At 37.3% G+C, this 24,658-nt stretch overlaps 2 protein-coding genes and 1 pseudogene across 2 annotated transcripts; 1 reads left to right on the top strand and 2 right to left on the bottom strand.

The window, feature by feature from the left end:
- Nucleotides 1-18,279, top strand: part of LOC145963943 (uncharacterized) — a 32,708-nt pseudogene extending 14,429 nt beyond the window's left edge.
- Nucleotides 18,280-20,278: 1,999 nt separating this feature from the next.
- LOC145963941 (uncharacterized) lies at nt 20,279-21,813 on the bottom strand. The gene is made up of 3 exons (XM_083086306.1): nt 21,457-21,813; nt 20,971-21,215; nt 20,279-20,888 (listed from the first exon to the last, which is right to left on the bottom strand). The coding sequence occupies exons 1-3, from the start codon at nt 21,811-21,813 to the stop codon at nt 20,279-20,281; spliced, it is 1,212 nt and encodes a 403-aa protein (XP_082942432.1).
- Nucleotides 21,814-22,194: 381 nt separating this feature from the next.
- Nucleotides 22,195-23,134, bottom strand: LOC145963940 (matrix metalloproteinase-24-like). Its single transcript, XM_083086305.1, has 2 exons — nt 22,415-23,134; nt 22,195-22,359 (listed from the first exon to the last, which is right to left on the bottom strand). Exons 1-2 carry the CDS (start codon nt 23,132-23,134, stop codon nt 22,195-22,197), a joined length of 885 nt encoding a protein of 294 aa, XP_082942431.1.
- Nucleotides 23,135-24,658: the final 1,524 nt, after the last annotated feature.

Genomic DNA, 24,658 nt, shown 5'->3' with positions numbered 1-24,658 from the left:
AAAGCATTGGGGCGAATATGTGCTTCCGTAATATGAGATAATAAATTAGAACCTCCTTTATTGGCGTCATCAATAGACCATGTTAATTCAAAATCATCAAATGATGCAATTATTTTTCCATCGCGATACAGATATTTATGTTTTCTGAATAAACTTGCCAATCTTTTCACTAAATGTGGGAAATCAAATGATGCATAATATTTTTTTCCATTATGTATAAAGAATGGCTTATCCGGATGCACGCCAAGTTGAACATAAGCGCTCTGATTGCATGTGCCTTGATCACACGTTACGAGTCGCACATCAGCACCTGTTTCGATAAGCTTATCTAAGCATTCTTTTATTAAAATTATTATATTTTCCGTTTTCATGCATTTCCCTGGAAGAAAATATGCTAACGGTTGACGCCATGGATTTCGCGCATTTATACTATCTAAACAAAAAGCAAATACACATTTTGCTCTTTCATGTTTTCTTCCTAAAGATCCTAAATCAACGAGTCCTTCTATTTGATCCAATTTGACCGAATATTCCTCATATGATTTAATTGTCATTTCATCCCACTTCAATGCACATATTCTTTCTTCCATGGGTATCTTAGACATTTTCTCTCGTAATTTACAAAATATAAAGTTGCAAAATCCGGGCATCATATTATATTCTTCATGCCATCTTCGAATTGTTCGCTCTCCAGGCAAATTGCAACCTGCCTTTCGTAAACCACGCAGTGCAGAAGCAGAATAATAATAAAGTTGCTTCGATATATTTTTTTCTTCTTGCGTGTATGCTGCGTTTGGCGTATGTAGTTGCAAATTTATCATTGCTTTCGCAACGGGATGCAATTTTAATTTATCCATCAATTCCTGTACATTTTTTTTCGTATTTTTCTTATTTATGCGCTTTGCAGGTGTTCGTCGAGTATATCTTTGCAAACGCAACTTTAATGTTTTTATTGTTCGGCGCAGACGTACATTTTCATTTCTTAAGGAACTAATTATTATTTTTAAATTATTTTCTTCTTCCTTATCATTTTTAATTTCTTTATTTCTTATCTCTTTATTTTTTATTTCTTCATTTTTTGTGGATTGTATTGGTGGTTCCAAATGTATCCATTCCATGACATCTTCCTCTTCCGATGTCATATCGAAATGTAGTCGCGGTGACCGATAAGTTTGTAATGGTGGCCATTGAAATGATTGTTCTATCATTTCATCGTTTTCAATATTTTCTAATGTTCTTGGCCTTATAGTATTTTCATGCTTCCGTTTTTCTTTTGCTTCCATTACATTTATTGTATTTTCTGTATCGGTCACCTCTATCGCAATAGGCATACTCTCCATGTTTATGTCGTTATTGTTTTCTCTTGAAACAATATTTCTAAAAGGAATAGGTATTGAACCGCGTTTTAATGATTTCTTACCTTCTCCCTTGAAAGAATTTTCATCAAAATGATCTGCACACAAACCGGCACGACGGATAGAACTGGCAGACCATTTTTCTAATTGAGTATTTCCTGAAACAGAATCAACGCGAAAGATTACTAAAATAAATCTTTCAGAAAATTTCTTAAGAAAAAAGCACTATTAATTATGTATGCATATATACATACATATATAAATATATATATATATATATATACAGGGTGGGCCATTTTAATTAACGCACGCAATTATTTCGGAAACAAAGCATTTTAGAGAAAAATGTTTCAGACAAAAGTTTTATGGTTTCGAGGGGGCCATAAGATGGTATCATTGGTTTGACACTGAAGAGTCATTTGAAGGTCACGTGAAGGTCACTTCAATTTTTTTTAATGGAACACCCTATATATTTTTGCACACTCTTGTAGCTTATCTCGAGAGCTTTCCAAAACACTATAATTAAGTACCTTTTCGTTAAGTACTTTTTGAGTTATGAGGCTTGAAATAATTTCTTAATTTTACATAAACCGTAAAATATCTTGTAAAATATTTATTTTTCGATTATCTTACCTTAATACTTTTACGTACAAAATAATGAGAGGAATCAATTGGTGTAAAGAAAACACAGTTGTTTTTAAGAATAAATATGGAATTGTTAATTGCAAATTACATATTTTTTCTTCAAAACAACTATGTGTTTTCCTTAGACCAATTGATTCCTCTCATTATTTTGTACGTAAAAGTATTAAGGTAAGATAATCGAAAAATGAATATTTTACAAGATATTTTACGGTTTATGTAAAATTAAGAAATTATTTCAAGCCTCATAACTCAAAAAGTACTTAACGAAAAGGTACTTAATTATAGTGTTTTGGAAAGCTCTCGAGATAAGCTACAAGAGTGTGCAAAAATATATAGGGTATTCCATTAAAAAAAATTGAATTGACCTTCACGTGACCTTCAAATGACTCTTCAGTGTCAAACCAATGATACCATCTTATGGCCCCCTCGAAACCATAAAACTTTTGTCTGAAACATTTTTCTCTAAAATGCTTTGTTTCCGAAATAATTGCGTGCGTTAATTAAAATGGCTCACCCTGTATATACATACACATATAATTATTATATTAATATATTAATTATATTAAACGATAATTGTGCTTTCTCCCTCCTTTCGCATGTTCATACAGTATATTCAATTTTTGTTAATATTATAGTATATTTTTTGCGTATAATAAAGCTTACAAGAAAAACTCACTGATTCATCGATTTTGATAAAAAAATTTGCGTGAGTAATTCCAGAAAAAATGTACATGTATTGCGACAGTGAGATACCCCTCGGTAAAATCTCCTTATTAAATATATTAATAAAATACATTGCGTTTCGTTATTATAGATATTTCAATAAAAAATTAAAAGCGACTCTTTGTTGCACGGGATATATACATATAATTCTAATATTTCTAATACATATTTCTAATATATTTCTAATACATGTATGTGTGTGTGTGTATGCGTGTGTGCGTGTGTGTGTGCGTGAAATATATGAAAATAAATATAAATCCAAGAAAGCACTTACCGCTATTGCGTATCCATAATTTGTGTCTTGCATCCGTACTCGATGGGAATCGAAATAAATGTGATCCCGTTGAATATCGACCATTGCGACAATTTTTATACGCGCACTTATCATAAACATGTTCTGGATAACACTGATTATCCATTCTAATTTTATAATGAAACGTGCAAAAATAAATAAGCAAAAAAATAAAATTAAGGAAATAAAATATGTGGTAATAATAACAAAAGAAAAAATAATACCACGCTTAAGGAATAAGCAAAAAAATAAAATTACAGAAATAAAATATGTGGTAATAATAACAACAAAAGAAAAAATAATACCACGCTTAAGAAATAATTAAAAAAGTTATTATGTGTATTAATGCACAAAATTAATGTAAACTAATTATTTATCAATTATATGTATAAAGTAACACAACTTGATGTCACTTTAATTGAAACAGCGTCTTCGATAAGAATCAGAAGAATAAACTATTAAATATTTATATAGCACAATTATGTATAAAGTACACCGATCACAATAAATCGTATAAACTTTTTAAATACCTCGAGTGGAAAGATTTTCTTAACTGCTATTTCTTATCGCATTAACAAAAGAGAAGCAGAGAAAAAAACACGAGGTAAGAAATAAGAGGTAACACAGATATAAAGCCGTAAATACGATTATAAATACGGCGATCCAGCTTATGCTGCGATCGATGGGAGGAGCCTAACGTTTATCTTCCTTTACTAAATAGCGTTCACTATCGCGTGTCACTCAGTACTGAGGACTGGAGAAGAAGAGGGGGGACCACGCGACAGCGACCGGACCGCGGTGAGCCACGAGCCATTAGTTCGCTTTAACTCGCCGAACTGTGGACGCGGCACGTGGATATTACATATGTAAGTAGACAATTTTATATAAAATTTCTATATAAACACACACATATAAAAAAGATTTAAACACAAGTATCATAAATATTCGGCTTATATTATATCTGTAAATGATTAATTATTTATAATAAGACAATAGAGTCAACAGAAATATTAATTTGTCTTCTCATTGAATGTATTAAAAGATAATGGATCTCGTGCTCATGATGGAAAATGACCATATCTTATTCATGTGTGCACGGATAATAAAAATAGGAACTCAAAAATATTGTAGTTCCTATCCTTATTATCTGTACACACATGAATAAGGTACTGTAATTTTCCAGCATGAGCACGAGACTCATTCTCTTTTCATACATTCAATGAGAAGAAGACAAATTAATATTTCTATTGACTCTGTTGTCTTCCTTATTATAAATAATTATTCACAGATATAAGCTGAATATTTATGACATTTGTGTTTAAATCTTTTTTATACGCGTGCGTAATATAGAGACAGCATTTAAATAATATTTTTATAATATGTGGATTATAATTTTTAATATTATTTTTCTATTTTTTTCCAGTTGGTTTGTAAACGATGACGACACCGACGACGACGGCAGCGGCGACGATGCCGGCATCGACGACAACGACGATGATGCCGGCAACGATGGCGACGGCGACGGCGATGGCGACGATGTCGACGCCGACGGCAACGATGTCAACGCCGACGACGATAATGACGGCGACGACGTCGACGACAACGACGATGAGGCCGGCAACGATGGCGACGGCGACGATGCCGACGCCGACGGCGACGGTAACGGCGACGACATCGACGTCGACGACGACGGTCACGATGACGACGCCGACGGCTATGGTGACGACGTCAGCAGCGACGGAAAACGCCGTCTTTACATTAAATGTGAGTATAAAACTAAATATTATTATTAAGAATATAATTAAGAATAGTGCAGAGGGATTATTATCAACCGCTATTTGCATTTATGGATTTTCATCAATATTAGACCGGTCTTAACATTTCAATTAAAGCCCGGTTATACTAATGTTGCTTAATTTTAACATTAACTTTGCTCACTCTTCGTCTCTTTTTAACTACTTCCTTAGAAAGAGACAAAGAGTGAGCTAAGCTAAGAGCTAAGCTAAGATTAAAGTATGCAACCAAGCCTAAAATTAATAAAAGTCTCTTAATTTCGCAATATATCTGCGAATAATTCACTGTTGTTACGTCCAGACTCTGAGAAAAGATGGATTGAAGAAAAAACAATTATATAATCGAAAGTTTAAGGCGTATATCAATTTTGTTGTTTGTTAATATTTTTATTGTTCAAAATATTAATGTATTTTAATGTTAATGTTTCAGGCTGAACAGCTGCAAAATATTATAGCGACTGCTATAAAAAATTATTCGACACGAGGACGAGAACGAGGAAGAGGAAGAGGAAGAGGAAGAAGAGGAGGTGGAAGGGCCCGTCGAGGTGGAAGAGGACGAGGCGGAGGGAGAGGGCGGGGAAGAAACACTTATATTTTTTATAATTAAACATATTATAATTAATTTTTATAATTATCTTTATAATTACCTTTATAATTATCCAATGTTTCCAATAAAAATAAATGAAAATTAAATTTTTTATCATAGAAATATATTTAATATACATAAACACCTTACGTTACAGAATTCGTGTTACGGATATATATTCGTGCACGTAGCACGGAATATATATACGTATATATACATATATAGTGTACGCGGGAGTTATGTGAGCAAGCGAGAAGGTAATAAGAGGAAGCGAAATGGCAGTAAGAGCGAGCGAGATAGAACGAGCAACGAAGACTCGAAAATCGAGTCTTTGTAGCCTGGCATACTATTTCTCTCTCGCTCGCTCCTATTACTATCTCGCTCGCTCCTATTACTATCTCGCTCGCTCCTATTACTATCTCGCTCGCTCCTATTACTATCTCGCTCACTTCTGTTATTGTTTCACTCGCTCTTACGTACTCGTATACTGTCATGTTCATCTCGTTATCAAGCCTGCCGCTGGCAAGCGGCCGATGACAAATTGTGACAAATAAATAAGTTAATCATTTTAAGATATATTTATAAGGGTATGCGAGTAATTTTAATGGGATAATGAAAATTTTGCGATTAAAATAACATCAAACACGGTATCAATCGGATAAATGTAGTTAAATATATATTCAAAATTTTTATTATCAGACTAATTAAAAATTATCCGATTTACGTCGTGTTTGATATCATTTTAATCGCAAAAATCTCAATAATTCATTAAAATTACTTTCATATTGATAAAATAAAAAATAAAAGTTTCAGTTTTTACTTTATAATCTCGTAAATGCGAATGGATAGAGGAAGTGAAGAAGCCGATTGTCAGAGACTTCGGAATTCTTTGATGATAGGTCGTCTCGCTCGCTCTCGACTCGCGGTTTCGCTGTCGCTCTCGCACTTGACAGGTCGTAAAGATAAGCGGACTCGGCTTCCTCGCGAATGTAAACATCTTATAAGATAAAAACTGAAACTCCTATTTTTTATTTTATTTATTTGAAAGTAATTTTAATGAATTATTGAGATTTTTGCGATTAAAATAATATCAAACACGACGTAAATCGGATCATTTTTAATTGGTCTGATAATAAAAATTTTGATTATATATTTAACTACGTTTATCCGATTGATACCGTGTTTGATGTTATTTTAATCGCAAAATTTTAATTATTCCATTAAAATTACTCCCTTACCCTTATAAATATATCTTAAAATAATTAATTTATTTATTTGTCACAATTTGTCATCGGCCGCTTGCCAGCGGCAGATTTGATAACGAGATGAGCATGACAATACACGAGTACGTAAGAGCGAGTGAAACAATAACAGAAGCGAGCGAGATAGTAATAGGAGCGAGCGAGAGAGAAATAGTATGCCAGGCTGCAAGAAACACTCGATTTCCGAGTCTTCGTTGCTCGTGCTATTGCTATCTCGCTCACTCTTATTGCCATTTTGCTCTCTCTTATTACCTTCTCGCTTGCTCACATAACTCCCGTGTACGCTACACACACACACACACACACACACACACACACACACACACACACACATTGAATAGTTAACGAGATATTTGATTCTTTAAGTTGACAAAATTTATATAAATTATAAAATATCTGATAAAATGTTCATTTTTCAATTATTTTACTTTAATAATTTTATGCACAGAATAATAAGAGGAATCGGTTAATGTAAAGAAAACATGATTGTTCTTAAACAATATGTCGCTGCTCATTGCATTCATATAATAAAAAAAGAAAAAGAAAAAAAAATATATATATATATATGGAGAGAGAGAGAGAGGGAGAGAGAGAGAGAGGATCGCAAATTCGTCATTTCTCATTTATATTAAAATTTATTTGATATACGTGAGCACCTTGCTATACAGCACTGGTGCTACCGACATTTTGTGCACATAGCACGGAACAGAACCAGAAATTGTGCACCTTATATGTTAGCCTCTGAGAACATTCGTGCACCTTGGCTTCGTAGTTTAGGTGCACGTTTTCAAGGTCCACAGAGGGCGTATCGCTTTCAGGGATCACCTAAAAGCGGGCCGTGACACCTCTCATTCTTCTCTCTGTTAGTATAAAAAAATTTTATTGTTGGTAACGTTGACTCCCGAAAATTACCGACCGTCGGTCATGTAGATTTCTGTTTTATCGACCGATGGTAAGTTAGGTTTCTGTTTTATCGACCGATGGTTAACGGCACTTTCTGTTTTACCGACCGATGGTAAGTTAGATTTCTGTTTTACCGACCGATGGTTAACGTCACTTTTCTGTTTTACCGACCGCTGGTAAGTTATCGACTGATGGTAAGTTAGATTTCTGTTTTACCAACCGATGGTAAGTTATCGACTGATGGTAAGTTACCGACCGATGGTAAGTTTTGATTGATGACTATTGGAAAAATTACCAACTGGTAAATTAGGATTATCGAGAATTTATTTGTTTGAAATGTTAATGTGTTATCTTGATTTCAAATAAATTCTTATTTTATTTTGATTCTCTGAAAATCGAAAGGCGATTCGAGGAAAAATTAGGAGTTTGGATACGCAGACAAGGTATCCACCTATCATACGGCTGGCTTAGTATTAACCTCGTAAGGTTAGGTTATAATTGCAAGTAGTGATAATGATTCAAATTGTTATAAACTAAGCCAGTGTATTGTCTCTAAGTCCTGGGATGTATCTCGTGTTTTGAAGTTAAGGCTAAATTCAATCCAAGAACAAAAGGTCAACTTCTATCATTGGGATAAATCCCTCAAGATAATTGCCTATTAATCGAAAACTGTATTTTCGCCTACTCAAACGTCGATTGACAGGAGGCCGCTTATTTTTTGTATTGCCTCACCAGCTCTAGGTTGAGAAACAACCTCTATCATGGGAATAAATTCATCAAGATAATTATTTTTCCACCGAGCCAGACTTGGGTTCGACCTGCCGCTGCAGTTTCGCACTCGCTCACTGTCTATCGCGTCGTCTTATCAAAGAGATAAGTCCCAGATAAATTTTCCAATTGGAAATGATATTTACTAAGTTGAATAGCTGGATTAAGGAATACGGGTAATCAAAGGTAAGGTTCCCGAATTGTCGCGCACTGTTTCACTGAATTTAGTTGTTAATAGAAATTAAAGGTTAGATTAATGACAAGTGGCCGGATATTTACCAGTGTCTGAAATGTCCTAGTGTGTGAAGGCTGCTTCCCTTCACTAGGCTGATGAGTGGATGCTGCTTCCTTCCGCTGGATACCGTCTACCTCAGTGACAGTTCGGGATGGAGGTTGCAGTCCAGGAGTTCGATTGAGTAACTCAATGTTCAATAGTCACTGAATTTATTAACTGAATACACGTACATAATCTCGGAGATATAAGTATTAACTTGAAGATCGTTGGGCAAAATGCCAAGTTAGCACTGTGAATATCGTTGGGCCAAATGCCGGAGGTAGTTGAATGTTGAAAACGTTGGGCTAAATGCGAGGAGGACCGCTCTGCACGGGTTTATATAGTCGTCAGTCCCAGTTTTGCACACGGTCCCAATAGTAGGAGATGCGCTTCTCCGTGGAGGGAGTCGAGCAGTAATTGGTTCCCTCCTCTGCTTCTGGCTGCGCGCGCCTCGAAAGATGCGTGCGCCTCGAGGGATGTGCCGCGTTGTCAACGGGTGATTGGTTTTCTCTGACGTGATTGTTGCGCCATGATTTGGGATTGGCTCCCGCTGACGTGACGGATGCGCGCGCCTCGGAAGATGCGCGCGCCTCGGCGTGGGCGGCGCGGTTGCTCATTGGTTCCCTTCTCCGGGCTGGTTGCGCGCGCCGCTGGCACGAGCATGGGGAAGATGCGCGCGCTGCTGGGCGTTGCCGCAGGAATTGGGCGTAGTTTGGGCGTAGTTTAATTTGTAGATGGTGGGACTCTTCAGAATTGGAGTGGGGGTGACGGAGCGGTCAGTATAGAATCGGCTATACTGGTTACATTGTATTTTGACACATAAGTTTTATAATAATTATTAGACCATCAGAATTTCTTTGCAGTTTATATGCATATATTTTCTAATGTAGTTTTTTAAGCTCTAGCTGTAGAAATGTCAACGGAGTTTCTAGCATGCTCCGTTCGAAAGTTCATTTTTGTCTCTATGTATTATTATGGAAAATGCTTTTAAATATTGTTAATAAATTCTGATATCATAATTATTATAATTACAATTATTTTAACACATAAGTATTTATGCGGTGGGATATAAGTATATAAAGACTATAAATTATTTCAGTAAATGGTGCAACAATTTTTATTCTTTGCTTTTATTTTTAATATTTATATCTATTAGGTTCTTGAATAAAAATTATTGCATGTACTTAATATTAATGTTTAACAATAAGTTAATTATTTCGTTATGTTGCGCAATGTTCTCTTGAACGGATTTTTTGTGGATTAATATATAAATGGAAGTTATTGCATACGCTTAATAATAATAAATTCATTTGTTACTTAATGATAATTAATTATTTCATCATGTTGCGTAATGTTGTGCAATAGTATTCGAGCGGAATATTCCATAGTCTTAGTTTGGAATGTGATGATGACTCATAATATCGCATACGGAAAATTAGATTTAAAACTTCGTTTATAAAATTAGTAGTATTGGAGTTTTCATAATTATGTATACATGAGTCGGTCTGACATTTTATGCTCCTTAAGGGAAAATTGTTATAAGATTTTTATTTATAGTATTTTTCGAGTTAATCTGGAATCAATGATTTTTGATATAATTTAGGCCCCAAAATAACTAGATATACGTGTAGTCGGTGCTGAGACGTGTTCAAAAATATATATATATGTATATAAAGTCTTTTGGTTTTTGATTTGTAAAATTTCTTGTGTATCAGGATTACATATTAATAAAGGAGGTATTCTTTTATATGTCGGTAAAGTTAGTATCATCGCTACCCCAGAGATTGCGCTGCCCTCTGTCGGTAATGTGGGTACGGACAGTCTTCACTGTCGGTAAGGTAGGAAATGACTTTATCCTCAGTCGGTAACGTCGGTAACTGTGTTATCATAGGTCGGTAATTTTTCTGTCGGTAATTTTTGCTCGGTCGGTAAGGTAGAGAACTTCCTTATCAACCGTCGGTAATTTTTCTGTCGGTAACTTTTGCTCGGTCGGTAAGGTAGAAAACTTCCTTATTAACCGTCGGTAATTTTTCTGTCGGTAACTTTTGCTCGGTCGGTAAGGTAGAAAACTTCCTTATCGACCGTCGGTAATTTTCGTGTGGGTGACATTACCTACTGTTGGTAAAGTAGGAAATTACTTTACCATTCGTCGGTAACTTTTCTGTCGGTAATTTTTACTCTGTCGGTAAAGTAGGAATTTATTTTATCGACTGTCGGTAACTTTTGCGTGGGTGATTTTGCCTATTGTCGGTAAAGTAGATAATTTTTATGCGGATGATACTATATGTGGGCAAATACTTAAAATTATTTCTATCATTCCTAAGTGAGGTTATGTTATGTATAGCTAGCTTCTTAACAAAGAAAGATTATTTTCGGAGACATTGACAATAGTATATCGTGCGGCGGAATGATATTGATGTATTATAAGTATTGGTGATATTACATTGCGCGGTGAGATTTTATAATAAGAAATATTGGTGTTAATAGATAGCGTGATGGAATTTTAATTAACAATATTAATTTATATTAACAATAATATGTTACGCGGTGGGATTAAGATTTATATGTTCGTCGGTGGAATTACAGTTTAAATGTTATAGAGGCAAATTTTGCGTGTTTAAATAAAAATAAAAATTTTGTTGCGGGACGTAACAGAAGACGCAGTTGTCCTTCAAATGCCAAATGTGCCATTACGAAGCCAAGATCTGGTCAGAACCCACAGAACCGGAAACATTGGATGTTAATACGGCTGCTGTAGCAGGAACTATTACGACTGGAATTGGTTTTGCTCAGCTGGAAGAGCTGTGTGCATCCATGAATATTCCATGTATGTCCGATAAAAGTTATATGAAATATCGAGAAAGTGTAATCAATGATTTCGAGAAAACAGCCATGGAAAATATGAAAATGGCTGGCGAAGCTGAAAAGCAACTCACTCTTGAAAGAAATGAAACTATAAACGGTATTCCGTACATAACCGTTGTAGTAGATGGTAGTTGGATCAAGAGATCATACGGCAACACCTACGATTCACTTTCCGGTGTTGGTGCTATAATTGGTTACCGCACGAAAAAGGTACTCTTCGTTGGTGTCCGCAACAAATTTTGTTCCCTCTGTGATTTTGCGGAACGAAACGGAATCGAACCAAGAGATTACAAATGTTACAAAAATTTCGATCGTAATGCAAGCTCTACAAGCATGGAGAGTGACGCCATTGCAGAGGGCTTCAAAAGTAGCCTGGAAATACATGGAATAATTTATAGAACGGTTATTGCTGATGGTGATAGTAGCGTTTATCAGGCCATCCTTGATAGCAAACCATATTGCGAACAAAAGGTAACCGTTAAAAAAATAGAATGCACGAATCATTTGCTTCGCAATCTGTGCAAAAAGTTGAGAGCTGTAGCAATGACAACTCAACAAAAAATGCATAGAAAGCGTGGTTTCGTCCAGTTACGAAATGTTGTAAAAAACAACATATTAAAAATACGAAAAGAGATAGTAAAAGCAATTGATTTGCGAAAAGAAGAAATACAACCTGACCATAAGAAGGCTATGGAATTACAAAAAGATATATTAAATATTCCTAGCCATATATTTGGTGAACATAAACGATGTAAGGAACGCGGTATAAGTGACTGTGATGAAACGAAGAATTATGTACCGTTTCTCGAACAGCACGGTCTTTATCAGAAAGTAAAGAATGCTATCGTTTATTTGAGCGGATATTCCGACAGCTTATTGCGGAAATTCACCAACAATCCAGCAGAATCATTTAATTCGATAATTTGCAAAGAAATCGCTGGAAAGCGTATTAATTTTGCTAACAGAGGTTCCTATAATGCTAGAGTTGCGGGAGGAATTGTGCAACATAATACCCAACAAGTTCTCACGGAAGTACATAAAAATATGGGTAAAAATGTTCCTCCCATTGTCGAGACTCTGGAAAAGTGACGACAAATAAAAGTTGCAAAAATCAGAGAATCTCGAGAAATGAATGGAAGGTCAAAAAAATTTAAAAGAGAACAAGGAACAGATAGTTATTATGGTCCACAATCACGAAAACCAGATCTTCCACCGATGTTTTTGAGCAACTTCGGCAAAATCATTTGGAAAAGTTGTTTGAAAATGGGAAAAATTGGAGACAAATAGAACGTGACACAGTGGAGCAAAGTGAATCAGATTTGTGGCAGTCGTTGAGACAAGAAATGTTAACGGCGTCTAATTTTGGAATCGTATGTCGCATGAGACCGACAACATCTTGCGCCGCAATTGTAAAGAACATTTTGTTCCCTCCCTCTATCGATACCGCGACTATGAAATATGGTCGCGAGAGAGAGAAAATTGCAAAAAAAGAATTGGCCCAAATACTGGAAAAGGAGATTAAAACTTGCGGATTATTTATTGATGTTAAAAATCCATGCTTGGGTGCTTCTCCTGACGGGCTTATAGATAAAAATGGATTGGTAGAAATAAAATGTCCTCTATCAGCTGAACATTTAACAGCGGAAGAGGCTATAAAGACGCTGCCTCATTTAAAAAGTGTTTTTGATAAGAAAAATCCAGATAAGATGAATCCAAAACATCGATTTTTCTATCAAGTTCAAGGCCAGTTAAATATAACGCAGCGAGACTATTGTATTTTTACTGTGTGGACGCCAAGACGCTTAAAAACAGTACGTGTTAATAGGGACAATGTATTTTGGAATACTCAAATGCTGCCCTTTTTAACACGTTTCTATCATGATTGCATGCTGCCTGAAATCTTGGATAGTCGACATAATAGACATATGCCTATTAGAAATCCTAAATATATAATAGAAGCTCAAGAAGCAGCCAAAAAATTAATTACTGGTCAAAAAAGTCGTCGACAATATAATATAGGCGAAAATATTGTCGAAGAAAATCAATGTTGCGAATCCAATGTTTTATCATTAGAAGCAACTAATGCTACTGTTACCGCTCTGACAAGTGCGGAACAAGATGACGATTGCATAATTGTTAGTTACTCACAAAATAAAGACGAACTAACTGAAGATGACATAGCGAAACAGAAAGAATTTCTCGATAACCAGGTTATTCCTTTTTATTTAGTAAAGGATAATGTATTACCTGTACATAGCAAAATAAACGACGAATCATTAGACCGATTCTTACGCGTCGTAAGAAATAAATCTCACTTTGAAACACAAAGTGTGTTATATTTAGAATATCCTCATATAATTGAAGCAAGTCGTACCGACAAAAGCTTACAAATTATTGGAGGGAATTGCAGTGATCACTGGCGATGTATATTTTTTGACGGCACCAAGCTTCGAGTATACGACAGTCTACCCGGTTGTACATACGATAAATTGGTGCATAAAGAAAAAAATTACATTCATCGTCGTTATCCACAAATAAGTGCAAATGATATAATATTTGAAAAGGTTCAAGTACAACCTGATGGCACTTGTTGTGGAATTTATGCTGCAGCTTTTGCTACAACTGTAGCATTAGGAGGAAATCCATGTAACGAGAAATATTCCAATCGTGTGGAATATATGAGGCAACATTTTCTTAATATTATAATAGAAAATGAACTGTCGCCTTTTCCAAAATGGTAATTCAATGAATCATTGGAAAAAGACGCCTCAATATTATTGATTTCTTTATACTCGGAGAGACGGAAATAATACTTACATTATGGTTGCGTTCTCACAGGAATTCTATATATAAAATAATTCTATATATTTTAACAAATCGGAAAGACGAAAATATAATGGTTGCGTCTTACGAAAATGGACGATGGATGGGGCCCATTCTATATATATTTCTTATACTTCTATATATATTTTCTATATATCAAATATTCTATAAATATATTTTATATTATATATATTATATATAAAGCCAGGGGCGATCTAATGTGTACTGGCATTATACATTTCTTGTTAATATTTACACATTGACGTTCCACATATATATATATGTCAAATGATATAATCATATTCTGTTGCATTTCTTTGTTCGACCAAAATTATTGCCATGCAAAGCCATGTGCGGAAGGAATCGTCATGCAAAATGTGTGCAATAAATATAAACAAAATTTATTTAAGAATTATGTGTATATAACATTGTACATCTAATGTTATATACTTATTTTTACCTCTATATCATAAATACAAATAAATTGTTAAACTTTTTCTTTTTATAAATGTATAGTATTATTATATATATTTGTGAAATAAATATTTTATTATATTTGATATCTTTTAAACACTTTGCACACGTCTATTTCATCTCGTACATAGCTTTATTATATCATGGCTTTACATATGCCAAACATGCAATAAATAGAAACTAAATGTGCTACAATGTTTAATTTGAGAAATATATATGTGTATATAACACTATATATATTTAATATCATATACTCCTCTTATTTTTATCTGTATGTAATAAGTGCAAATAAATTGTTTATTATTTTATTGTTTATTAATACATATTAGGTATTGAGTATATATAATTATCTCTATTTTGTATTTTATACCATAATGTGTGTGAAAAAAGTTATAAATACGTGTATTTACAATAATAATAAATATATGTATTTGAATAATATGTATATTGAATGCTATTATAAAATAATTTCATTCATTATGGTATAAAATACAAAAAAGCATAATTTTATATTCAATATCTAATTGTATTTCTCTCTAATAGACAATTTATTTTCATTTATATTACATACAGATAAAAATAAGAAAAGTGTATGACATTAGATATATAGTGTTACAAATACATATTTCTCAAAAAACATTGTAACATATTTAGTTCCTACTTATTGCATATTTTGCATATGCAAAGCCATGATATAATGAAGCCACGTACAAGATGAAGTAGACATGTGTAAAGTGTCTGAGATATCAATTATGATAAAATATTTATTTTTCAAATATATATAATACTATACATTTATAAAAAGAAAAATTATGATATAGAGGTAAAAATAAGTATATGACATTAGATGTTTATATTATATACACATATTTCTCAAATTTAATTTGTTTACACACATTTTGTATATGCCTATTAGTCCTGTACATTATGTTCGTCTTGCGACGAAATTTTAGTCGAGAAAAAAAGTCGTTTCTTTATAACCATTTGAAACGATGCATGTACAAAGATCACGCGTTAGTGTGTACTATTATTACCACACAACAAATGTCTCTTAGCGAGCGAGCGAAAGAGATAATAATAGGAACGAACAAGACAGTAATAAGAGCGAGCGAGACAGTAATAGGAGCGAACGAGACAGTAATAGGAGCGAGCAAGAGAGGCATAGCAGTTGGCAGAGAAAACTCGAGGATCGAGCCTTTCCTTGCACGCTGCTATTCCCCTCTTACTCGCTCCTATTACTGTCTCGCTCGCTCCTATTGATGTCTCGCTTGCTCCTATTACTGTCTCGCTCGCTCCTATTACTGTCTCGCTCGCTCCTATTGCTATCTCGCTTGCTCCTATCGCTATCTCGCTCGCTCTCATGCGACTGCGTCGGTAACATTTTTTTTAGTTCTTTCAAGGCGGCGCTCAAAATCGCGTATGAGTTCGGCCGACGCTTCGGTATCCCCTTAAAAAGTATAGCCAAGAAGTTAATGGCGTTAACACGTATTGGTTACCTGTAGTAACTAATACTGATCAGAATAACACACAAATGACAGTTATTCAAAGAGATTCTTTATGTGAATATTTTATTTCTCCAATAGGAAAGTTAGACTTTCAGTATGATTGTGTACATAAGGGTACATATCGAGAATAAGAGTCATAACATTTTAAACATCCCATTTTCTGCTATATAGAATATTTCAAAATGTTTTTCATGTTTAATAAAATCAATAAAAATTGAATTATTATCAATATGTCAATATGTCAAATTTTTTATTAATTTTATTTATATATTATTATTTTATTTAAATATTATTTTCAATATATAATATTAATAATAAAACACGTTTTATTTAATATTTTCATATTTATTCGTATTTTGTATGATATTTGATTGATATAATTTGCATAATAAAAGAATATATAATAAATTGTAGTTTATAATTAATTAATCTTTTTTTCTTCCTTTGTCTCTGTTTTTTTCTTCTTTTCTCTCTCTCTCATACTATTAAAATATTTAAAATCTGCTAATGTAATAGAATTTATGAGAAATAAATAATGTAAAATTGTATATATTGTTATAGTCCGAAAGATTATAACTAATTATTAAGACTATAATTAATTATTTTACCATTAATAAATTTTATACGCTTTAGATGCGATAGAATGTTCGCGAACCGCGTAAAACCGCTACCTCAGCGAACCACGCGCGAGTTCGCCGGAAACGTGAAAATGCCAATGAAGGGATTCGACTTTGAACCTCCTTCGTTTGCACTTGGATTTGACCGCCACGAAAATCTTCCATGACCATATATGGTCATGTCGCTAGGCGATCCCCTCCAAAACACCCCTAAAATGAGGTGTTAAAAACCGTCCACCGCGGGTTCGCGGCGGACAGTCGTTAATTAAAAGTCAATTGATAAAGAGTGCGAATCTGGGCTAGTTACTATAACACTTAAAAAGCTAACAGAACGAAGAAAGAGGCGACGGAAAGAAACTCGAAACTCCTGAGAAGGATTATGAAATAAGATATAATTAAACAAATTGTATACAAATCCAGTTAAAAATAAACAATTTTATAATAAAAGTATACAACTACACGACGGTCCGTGACATCCTTTGGAATCTCCCGGCTACCCCACATCCCGTGCCGCTCCCGGCACAACATTTTGGTGGCAGCGGTGGGATAGCCGAGAAAGAGAACCGCCGAAGAAGAAATCTGGACCTCTAATATCTGTAACAAAAAGAAAATATAATATTAATAAAGTGGACGGAGCAACTGCTATATTAAAGCAGACGGACTCAAGCAGACCACAGCACATATAACGCATAAAGCCAACAAGTGATAAGTGATCACGGTCAAGCAGCTATATCTGAAAAGGAGCACCAGCGCCCAAGGACCAACGTTGATCCACGACCTTCGCCAAGGCAACGCATCGCCGACGGACAACGCATCGCTGACGGACAGCGCATCACCGACGAACAACGACCCGTATCTACTAGCAGCGTCAGCAGTCGAGCGAACCGATAAGCGACCATTCGATTCACCGTACTACTATTGTAAGTCGAAATTCAATTTAAATGTCGGAACCGTTAAACCGAGTTCGATTTAATAGCCCGCGCTTTTTGAGCGTGCCAGCACGATTGGCAAATAGATTAGGTCTTGTAACACCGTTCCAAATTGCGGAAGAAGCTACTCGCGATATACGAGATAGCGTGCGAAGAAATTTAGAGAACCAATATTCGAGTTCCGAATCTTCCGAAGCGCGCGAACAAGACGATAACGATAATTTAGAACAGGACCGACAAAGCGTTAGTCGAGTTACTGTCAGGAGAAATTATTCAGCAATATCCGTTGATATTAGTCTCTTTGAGCCAAATCCCGCGAGGAATATGGATAACGAAGCCGTCGATAGAGAAATCGAACGCTTACGAGCGCAACAGGCCGGACAAAATGCAGCCGCGAATTATGAAGACGCCGGTCACCCGGTCGAAAGCACTAGTAACATATTATTAGCCGAACCCCCTACATAGTTTTCGCGAAATGCAAGAGGAAATGCGAGATTTACGCGAACAAGTGCGAAACGTACCTAGTATTCACGAAATGCGAGAGGAAATGCGAGAATTACGCGATCAAACGCGAAATGTACATATTAACCAAGGAAACTTTAATACATACATGTTAAGTTTATATATAATTTCTTTTATAATATATATATACATATATATCTTAGTAGGGGAGCTATGTTGGTTCTAACTCAATTAATTCTAAAAATAGATATCCCCAGTGGGGAACCGCGCATGCGCCGCGCGGGGGGGGGGATTTCTCTCTATCCGCTAGGTTGGTAATAAAAAAGCAGTCGCGCGGGGGGGATTTATCCGCTAGGTTGGTAATGCTCGCGCCGTCCGGACGCAACCCGTCCAACAGCGCGGGCTCGCGCCGCCCGGACGCAACCCGTCCAACATCTCTCGCTCGCGCCGCCCGGACGCAACCCGTCCAACATCTCTCGCTCGCGCCGCCCGGACGCAACCCGTCCAACAACGTCGTGGTTGCCGCCTAAGAAAAAAAGTGAAATTTTACGTAGCCGGCGGGTACGGGCGAACGGTTCGCGCGAGAGGACGGGCGCGCGGCTAAGGGTGGGGCGAGGGGCGAGCCGCCGCTGGTTCGCTAGCGCGTGCGAGAGAGACCTTTGTAAGAGGAAGGGAGAGAGAGACGGAAGCCGATAACAATACGGCGTATCTATTCGACGATGAGTGTATCTTTTAGGTCTTGGATACGAATCGCGCGTATTATATTTTTTTACGCGCGTCGAGAGCGGGAGAGAGATGGAAGCGGGCGATAATAATACGAGAAGAATGACGAATTTCGAGTAAAATATTTTTTTTATTATTTTGTTAGATCAATGCTCGCTTTATCCTTCGGTTTCTCAGCTGTTTAATACGGTTCTTGAAAAAAAGTACGGATCGCTAATTCGCGCTAATAGCGTGTTTGTCAATTTTGATAATAAGTATATTTCAGGTCTTAAATTACGAGTGTCAGCCTCCCGGAGCCTTTACGTGCAATCGTAACCGTCTCAACAGTTCTTCCTCTCGTAGTCTTCTTCGTTCCATGAGTTCCGCTATTATTCTTCTTTCCTCTTCTTCCTCTCTCCTTCGTCTCTCCTCGTATTGAATGTTCTCTATTTCTAATATTTCCTCGTACAGATCTCGCATCTCGAAGAGGCCTCGTAGATTGAAGATGTCGTGGTACTTCCATCCGTTTATTTCGTTGTCTCGGCGGCTTTCCGGAGTGTCGCCCCATTCCTCCTCGAGATCGTGTCGCGCGTTCCATCGCTCCGCTCGTATCTCGCGCCGATGTTCGATATTCACGAATTTTGGAATTTCAACGTCGACGGAGGACTTTAAAAAAATGATATATATTATATACGCGCGTATATTTTTTTTTCATACAAAAAAACATTATTTACCTTCCAAAAGAACATCACTTTTACGATGCAAAACAATAGATTTACGAAGTCTTTCTTCCATAGAGAGTAGAGATTATTGTTAATGTTATCCATTTCGGTTTGTTATACGAAATGTACGTTCTTTCTCTCTCGAATAAAACTGGAGAACGATTTAATCGCAGGATTAATATATATCCTCCTGAAAGCATCGCGCATTAACGCATTAGCGCGGTTAGATTAAGGGGAGAGCGATAAGCGGTCGCGAACGGATTTCCGCTCCGTATTTCCTCGTTTTAATCTAAGCGGTATTCGTTTCCCATTTATGAATGAATGAATGAAAACTCGATGTATCGGGAGAATATGTCGCGCGTAGAGGTGTTCGTCTTTAAGGAGGAGGAGGAGAGATGACGAATTTCGTGTTAAATATTTTTTATTATTTATTCGATTAACGTTACATGTGTATGTGTGAGTACATAAGTCGTCAATGGGATTGCGTTAGCGGCGTATATTTTTTTCATTCGAATTTATATGCGCGGATACATAAATTGTCGATAACGATATATATCTTTTTTTGTTACGAGAATTTTTTACAAACTGTAGTAGAGTCCGAAAAGGAGAGCGTGTAACTCGCAATCGATTAAATCGTTCGCGTCGAAGTGTTCGTGTTGACGAATTCCTTCCGGAATATCATTCGGGTGATCGATTTGCGTCGCGATATCGATGAAATTCGATAGTTTGTTGTCGACGGTTTCGAGCACGCCGGTTAGCGTCGCGACGATGCGATTCACGCATAATTCGAGATCGAACAGCGCTTTTACCGTGGCTTGCGACATGGATATGCGATTCTTTCCCGATTCGAATCGTAGTGTCTTGAGGTTGTTTATCTTGCCGAATCGAATCGTCGCGGTTCTGATTATCGCGAACGTTGGAGCATGCAGATCTTCGGAGTCGTTCTCGAAGTACCATAGTATATCGTTGCGTAGAGCGAGCAGATCTCTCCACATATCTGCCGTCAACGAGATTTCTTTTCCGTGACAGTCTCCTAGAGCGATATCGACGTATGATTCTCGCTTTACGACGATAGCGATGTCGATGTACTTGTAAGACGTTTTAGTCAGCGCGTATCGTCTTCCTAATATGCGAATCGGATGTTTCGCGAAATTGATCTCGCGTTTAAACATCCAATTTCTCATCCATCTGTTGAAAAAAATGAGGAAAAAGATTAGAGAGAGATAATCGAAAACGTTCCCACGAGATAATTCGCGAGGTGTACACTTACTCGTTTTCGGTGTACAATTTGGCTTTTCTTTCCGCGGGCGGAGTGTCGCAGCGGTCCTGGGTATCGTCCTCGTCTCGACGCAAAGGCGCGACGAAGGGATTGGACATTGCTGCTGATGTCGTCGTCGTCGTCGTCGTTTGCGGCGTCGATTGATTTTGATCCCCGAGAACTCGGCGATATTCCTGTCCGATTCCCGCGAACATGATCGGTCTCGCGAAGAAGGATTCGATGCTCGTTGGAAACACCTCGACGTTGAGAGATGCGCGTTAATCTCGAGCACTGCGAAAAATGTTGCTTGTCGCGATCGAGATGCGCCTTATATACTCATTGTTTTTTTTCGATTAACGGAAGCGCGGTTTGGAAACAATGCGTTAAATATAACGATTTTCAATTTCTAGGCTGATGCGCATTCCAGACGAGGAAGCGGTTTAGAACGACGCGAAAGATATAATAATCTTAAAAACATTAAGTGTTAAAGTTTCCCGCATAATTGTCGTTGTAGTCATCATTATCGTCGTCGTCGTTATCATTATCGTCATCATTATCATCATTCTCCGGTCTGTTGACGGATATGTATTTTAGACGATATATCTTGGAAACGAGTTCCTGTAATTGATTTAGAATGCCTTCAGCGGGACATTTTATTCCGAGTATATTGAGATCGAAAGGACCGGCTGAAGTTATCGCGTCGATGAATTCGTTGTACGCGTAATAATCGTGTTTTTTGAGGAAATAGAGATTACCGTCAATGTGACGAAAAGCCGCCGTTATCGCGGACGGTATCCCGGAAAACGTATCCCATAGAGAGCCGTGTCTCATAATTGTCGTCGCGCAATCGTTCATCTCGGCTATCTTATCGTCGTTATATATAACGTAACTGCGCCCCGCGTGTGTGTTTATCGCAGCGTTTATTTTAGCCTCGTGCGGAAATCCGATGTGCTCGATAGATCTCGGCCATCCTATTTTGAGTTGAAAATTCGAATCGGTGAGATAAACAGAGCCGTTCGCGAATATCACGATGTCTCCCGAGGGTTTCTGATACACGGTTGATATACGTGCGATATCGCGAGGGAAAAATTTAAAATAGTCGGCGAATGAGAAGGGCGAGTAAAGGGCGGGTAACGTTTTCTCTTTATATCGATCGACCATACGTTGCGTTTACGCGCGACGTATAAGCGATGATTCATAATTAATGCTCCGTCTATACGTTTTAAGGCGCACAGATCAATGGTATTGGTAGGAGCCGTCGTTGTCGTCCTCACGGTCGTTGGCGTTACTGTAGTTGTCGGTGCTACTGTAGTTGTAGTTGTCGTTGTCGTTGTTGATGGAGTCGAAGTTTTCCACGATCCGTAGAGATTTCGTATACTTATGATATCCTCTATGCTCAATCTGAGCGGAAATTGTTTGTCTTCCGTAGGCGTACATGTATATAAGCGTACATGACTGAATCTTCTCTCAGACTGTGAGTTAGACCTAAAGTGTGACCGATTTCATGCGTCAGCGTCTGAAGGAGATACAATCTATTCGACGGAGGTCTCGTTAGCGCGATGTGCCACGGTTCCGATTCATCGACGTGTACCTCGGTTACGTAATCGATCGTTCCCGTTGGAAAGAATGCGTGAGCGACGGCCGCCCCCGGACCCGTGAACGGTGACGGGCACGAGTCTCCATTCTTATCGTTCTCGTACGCGTGTGCGCCAGATTGATACGATATCAGTATATCGGGCCGTAACGTGTCGCGCGAAAACGTTAGCGAAGAATGCTCGGACCATAGAGCGAACGCCATTTGAGTCGTGCGTAGAGTTTCTCTATTTGCTAGTTTAAAGTTCCACGTGAGATGCGTCTTCGGCCACTTTCGCGTTAATGAGCTGTGATTGTGAATGTCCGCGACGCCGCATCGCGGTTTGCGCATTACGCGAATTGTTTCCACGTTTAGAATTCCATTTCCAGATAGACCGTAGTACTCTTGAAATAATGTCAATGCATCGCTCAGAAGGGTTGCGTTATCCAACGATTGTTGATTTTCATCGTTCTCCAGATAGCCGTAAATTCGCAGATAATGAAACGCTTCCGCGATATCGCTATCGGTCAGCGACGTAGCGGCGACAAACGGAAGTGTCGATAGCGCGAACGATAACACGAACGATATCGCGACGCGCGTCATGACTCTCGCGAGCGCGCGCACGGAAGCGAGTCGCTCGAATTCGCGAAAGCGCGATGGAGCATCGATCGATCGATCGATGAGAGAGGAAAAAGGAGGGGGAGAAAGAGAAGGGCGACGTGCATATATGGGTGCGTGAGAATCACGTTTAATTGTACAATTTTTTATTATAATACATTCAATTGGAGTCAGCCGGTGGCTGAAATCCTTGACAGTCGACGTATTAAATTAGCGATCGAGGAATGAACGCTTAATCGTAACACATATACGCCAAGTTAAAGATAATTCGTTAGATGAGTAAATGTTACATTTAATTATTTAGTTAATATGGAAAGAATATTATATACTAAAGATAAACGCGTTTGAAGAAAGACGATGTGCGTACGAACGCTTAATCGTAATACGTTAGATGAGTAAATATATATTTAACTATTTAGTTAATGTAGAAAAGAATAATACATTAAAGATTAATTGTCGATATAAAAAAAATATTGTATATAAATATATATCGTTATTTACATATCGTGTAATTGACTACGTCTCTCCAACCACCAATTATGTAGTTTACAGACGTTTTCTAAGGCGCAAATTTTCGTGTGGTAAGCGCAACGATAGGCGTGTGACGTGGCCAGCATTCGTAAAGGTCCGATGTCCTCGTAATCGGCGTCGATAGTTTCGATTGTTATATCGCGTTGCTCCGCAACTTCTCCCGCAATGTCGACCAACCATTTCTTCTTTTCATGACCCTTGACATAAGTTGTCGTAGTAGTGTCCGCGTTAAGATTCTTCGACGCGCGACATATCGCGTCGCGGATGATCTGTCTAACACATTTATATTCCACGTATCCGTCGGTCCAATGGAATCCGTGATGATTCAAAGTTAACCAACAAGCTTGCGATTTTTCACCTTTCGTCAATAAATTCCATGACATCGGAGCGCGAAAGACGTGATGCGTTAGATCTCTATCGTTCGCGAGTATCGCCACTTCTTTCGTTACGAATCGTTCGTTGACGATAAAACCTTGCAGATCGATGAAAATTGGTATCGCGATATTACTCGTAACCGTCGTCGCCGCTGCCATGGTCGAAAGAGAGAGATCAACGTTTATTTATTCCACAGTCTTATATATATAAAGACCCGCGGTTTATTCGTTTCACCGCTTCCGTCTCATTATTCCCTCTCTCTCTTTCAATTCGACGACAGTTTACGCGTCGTTTTATAGAATTTTACGCACAACATTCGTTAGCGGATTATATTCCACCACGCGATCGTGAATGATGAGACAATACGCCGTGGTGTTGGGTGGAACATTTTCTTTGCAGTCGAATTCTAGACGAACGTCCACGGTGGCGCTCTTAATCGCCTCGTTTTGACGGGAACAATCTATTACTGCGAGCGGGCCGCAATATAAAAATTTATTCATAGTTAGGATTGTCTCGTCGTTTTTAGATCCGTAATATGTTCGTCGAAATCGCGTCATATAGTATTGCGATTCTATTTTTATCGAAATCCAAATTCATATCGTC

The sequence above is a fragment of the Camponotus vicinus genome, unplaced genomic scaffold, assembly GCF_025532165.1.
Source record: "Camponotus vicinus isolate PSW18456_S1 unplaced genomic scaffold, iyCamVici1.0 SCAF_13, whole genome shotgun sequence".
NCBI classification, from domain to species: Eukaryota; Metazoa; Arthropoda; class Insecta; order Hymenoptera; family Formicidae; genus Camponotus; species Camponotus vicinus.
Note: the sequence above shows the minus strand (reverse complement) of the source record. Positions and strands in the feature narration are given on the sequence as shown.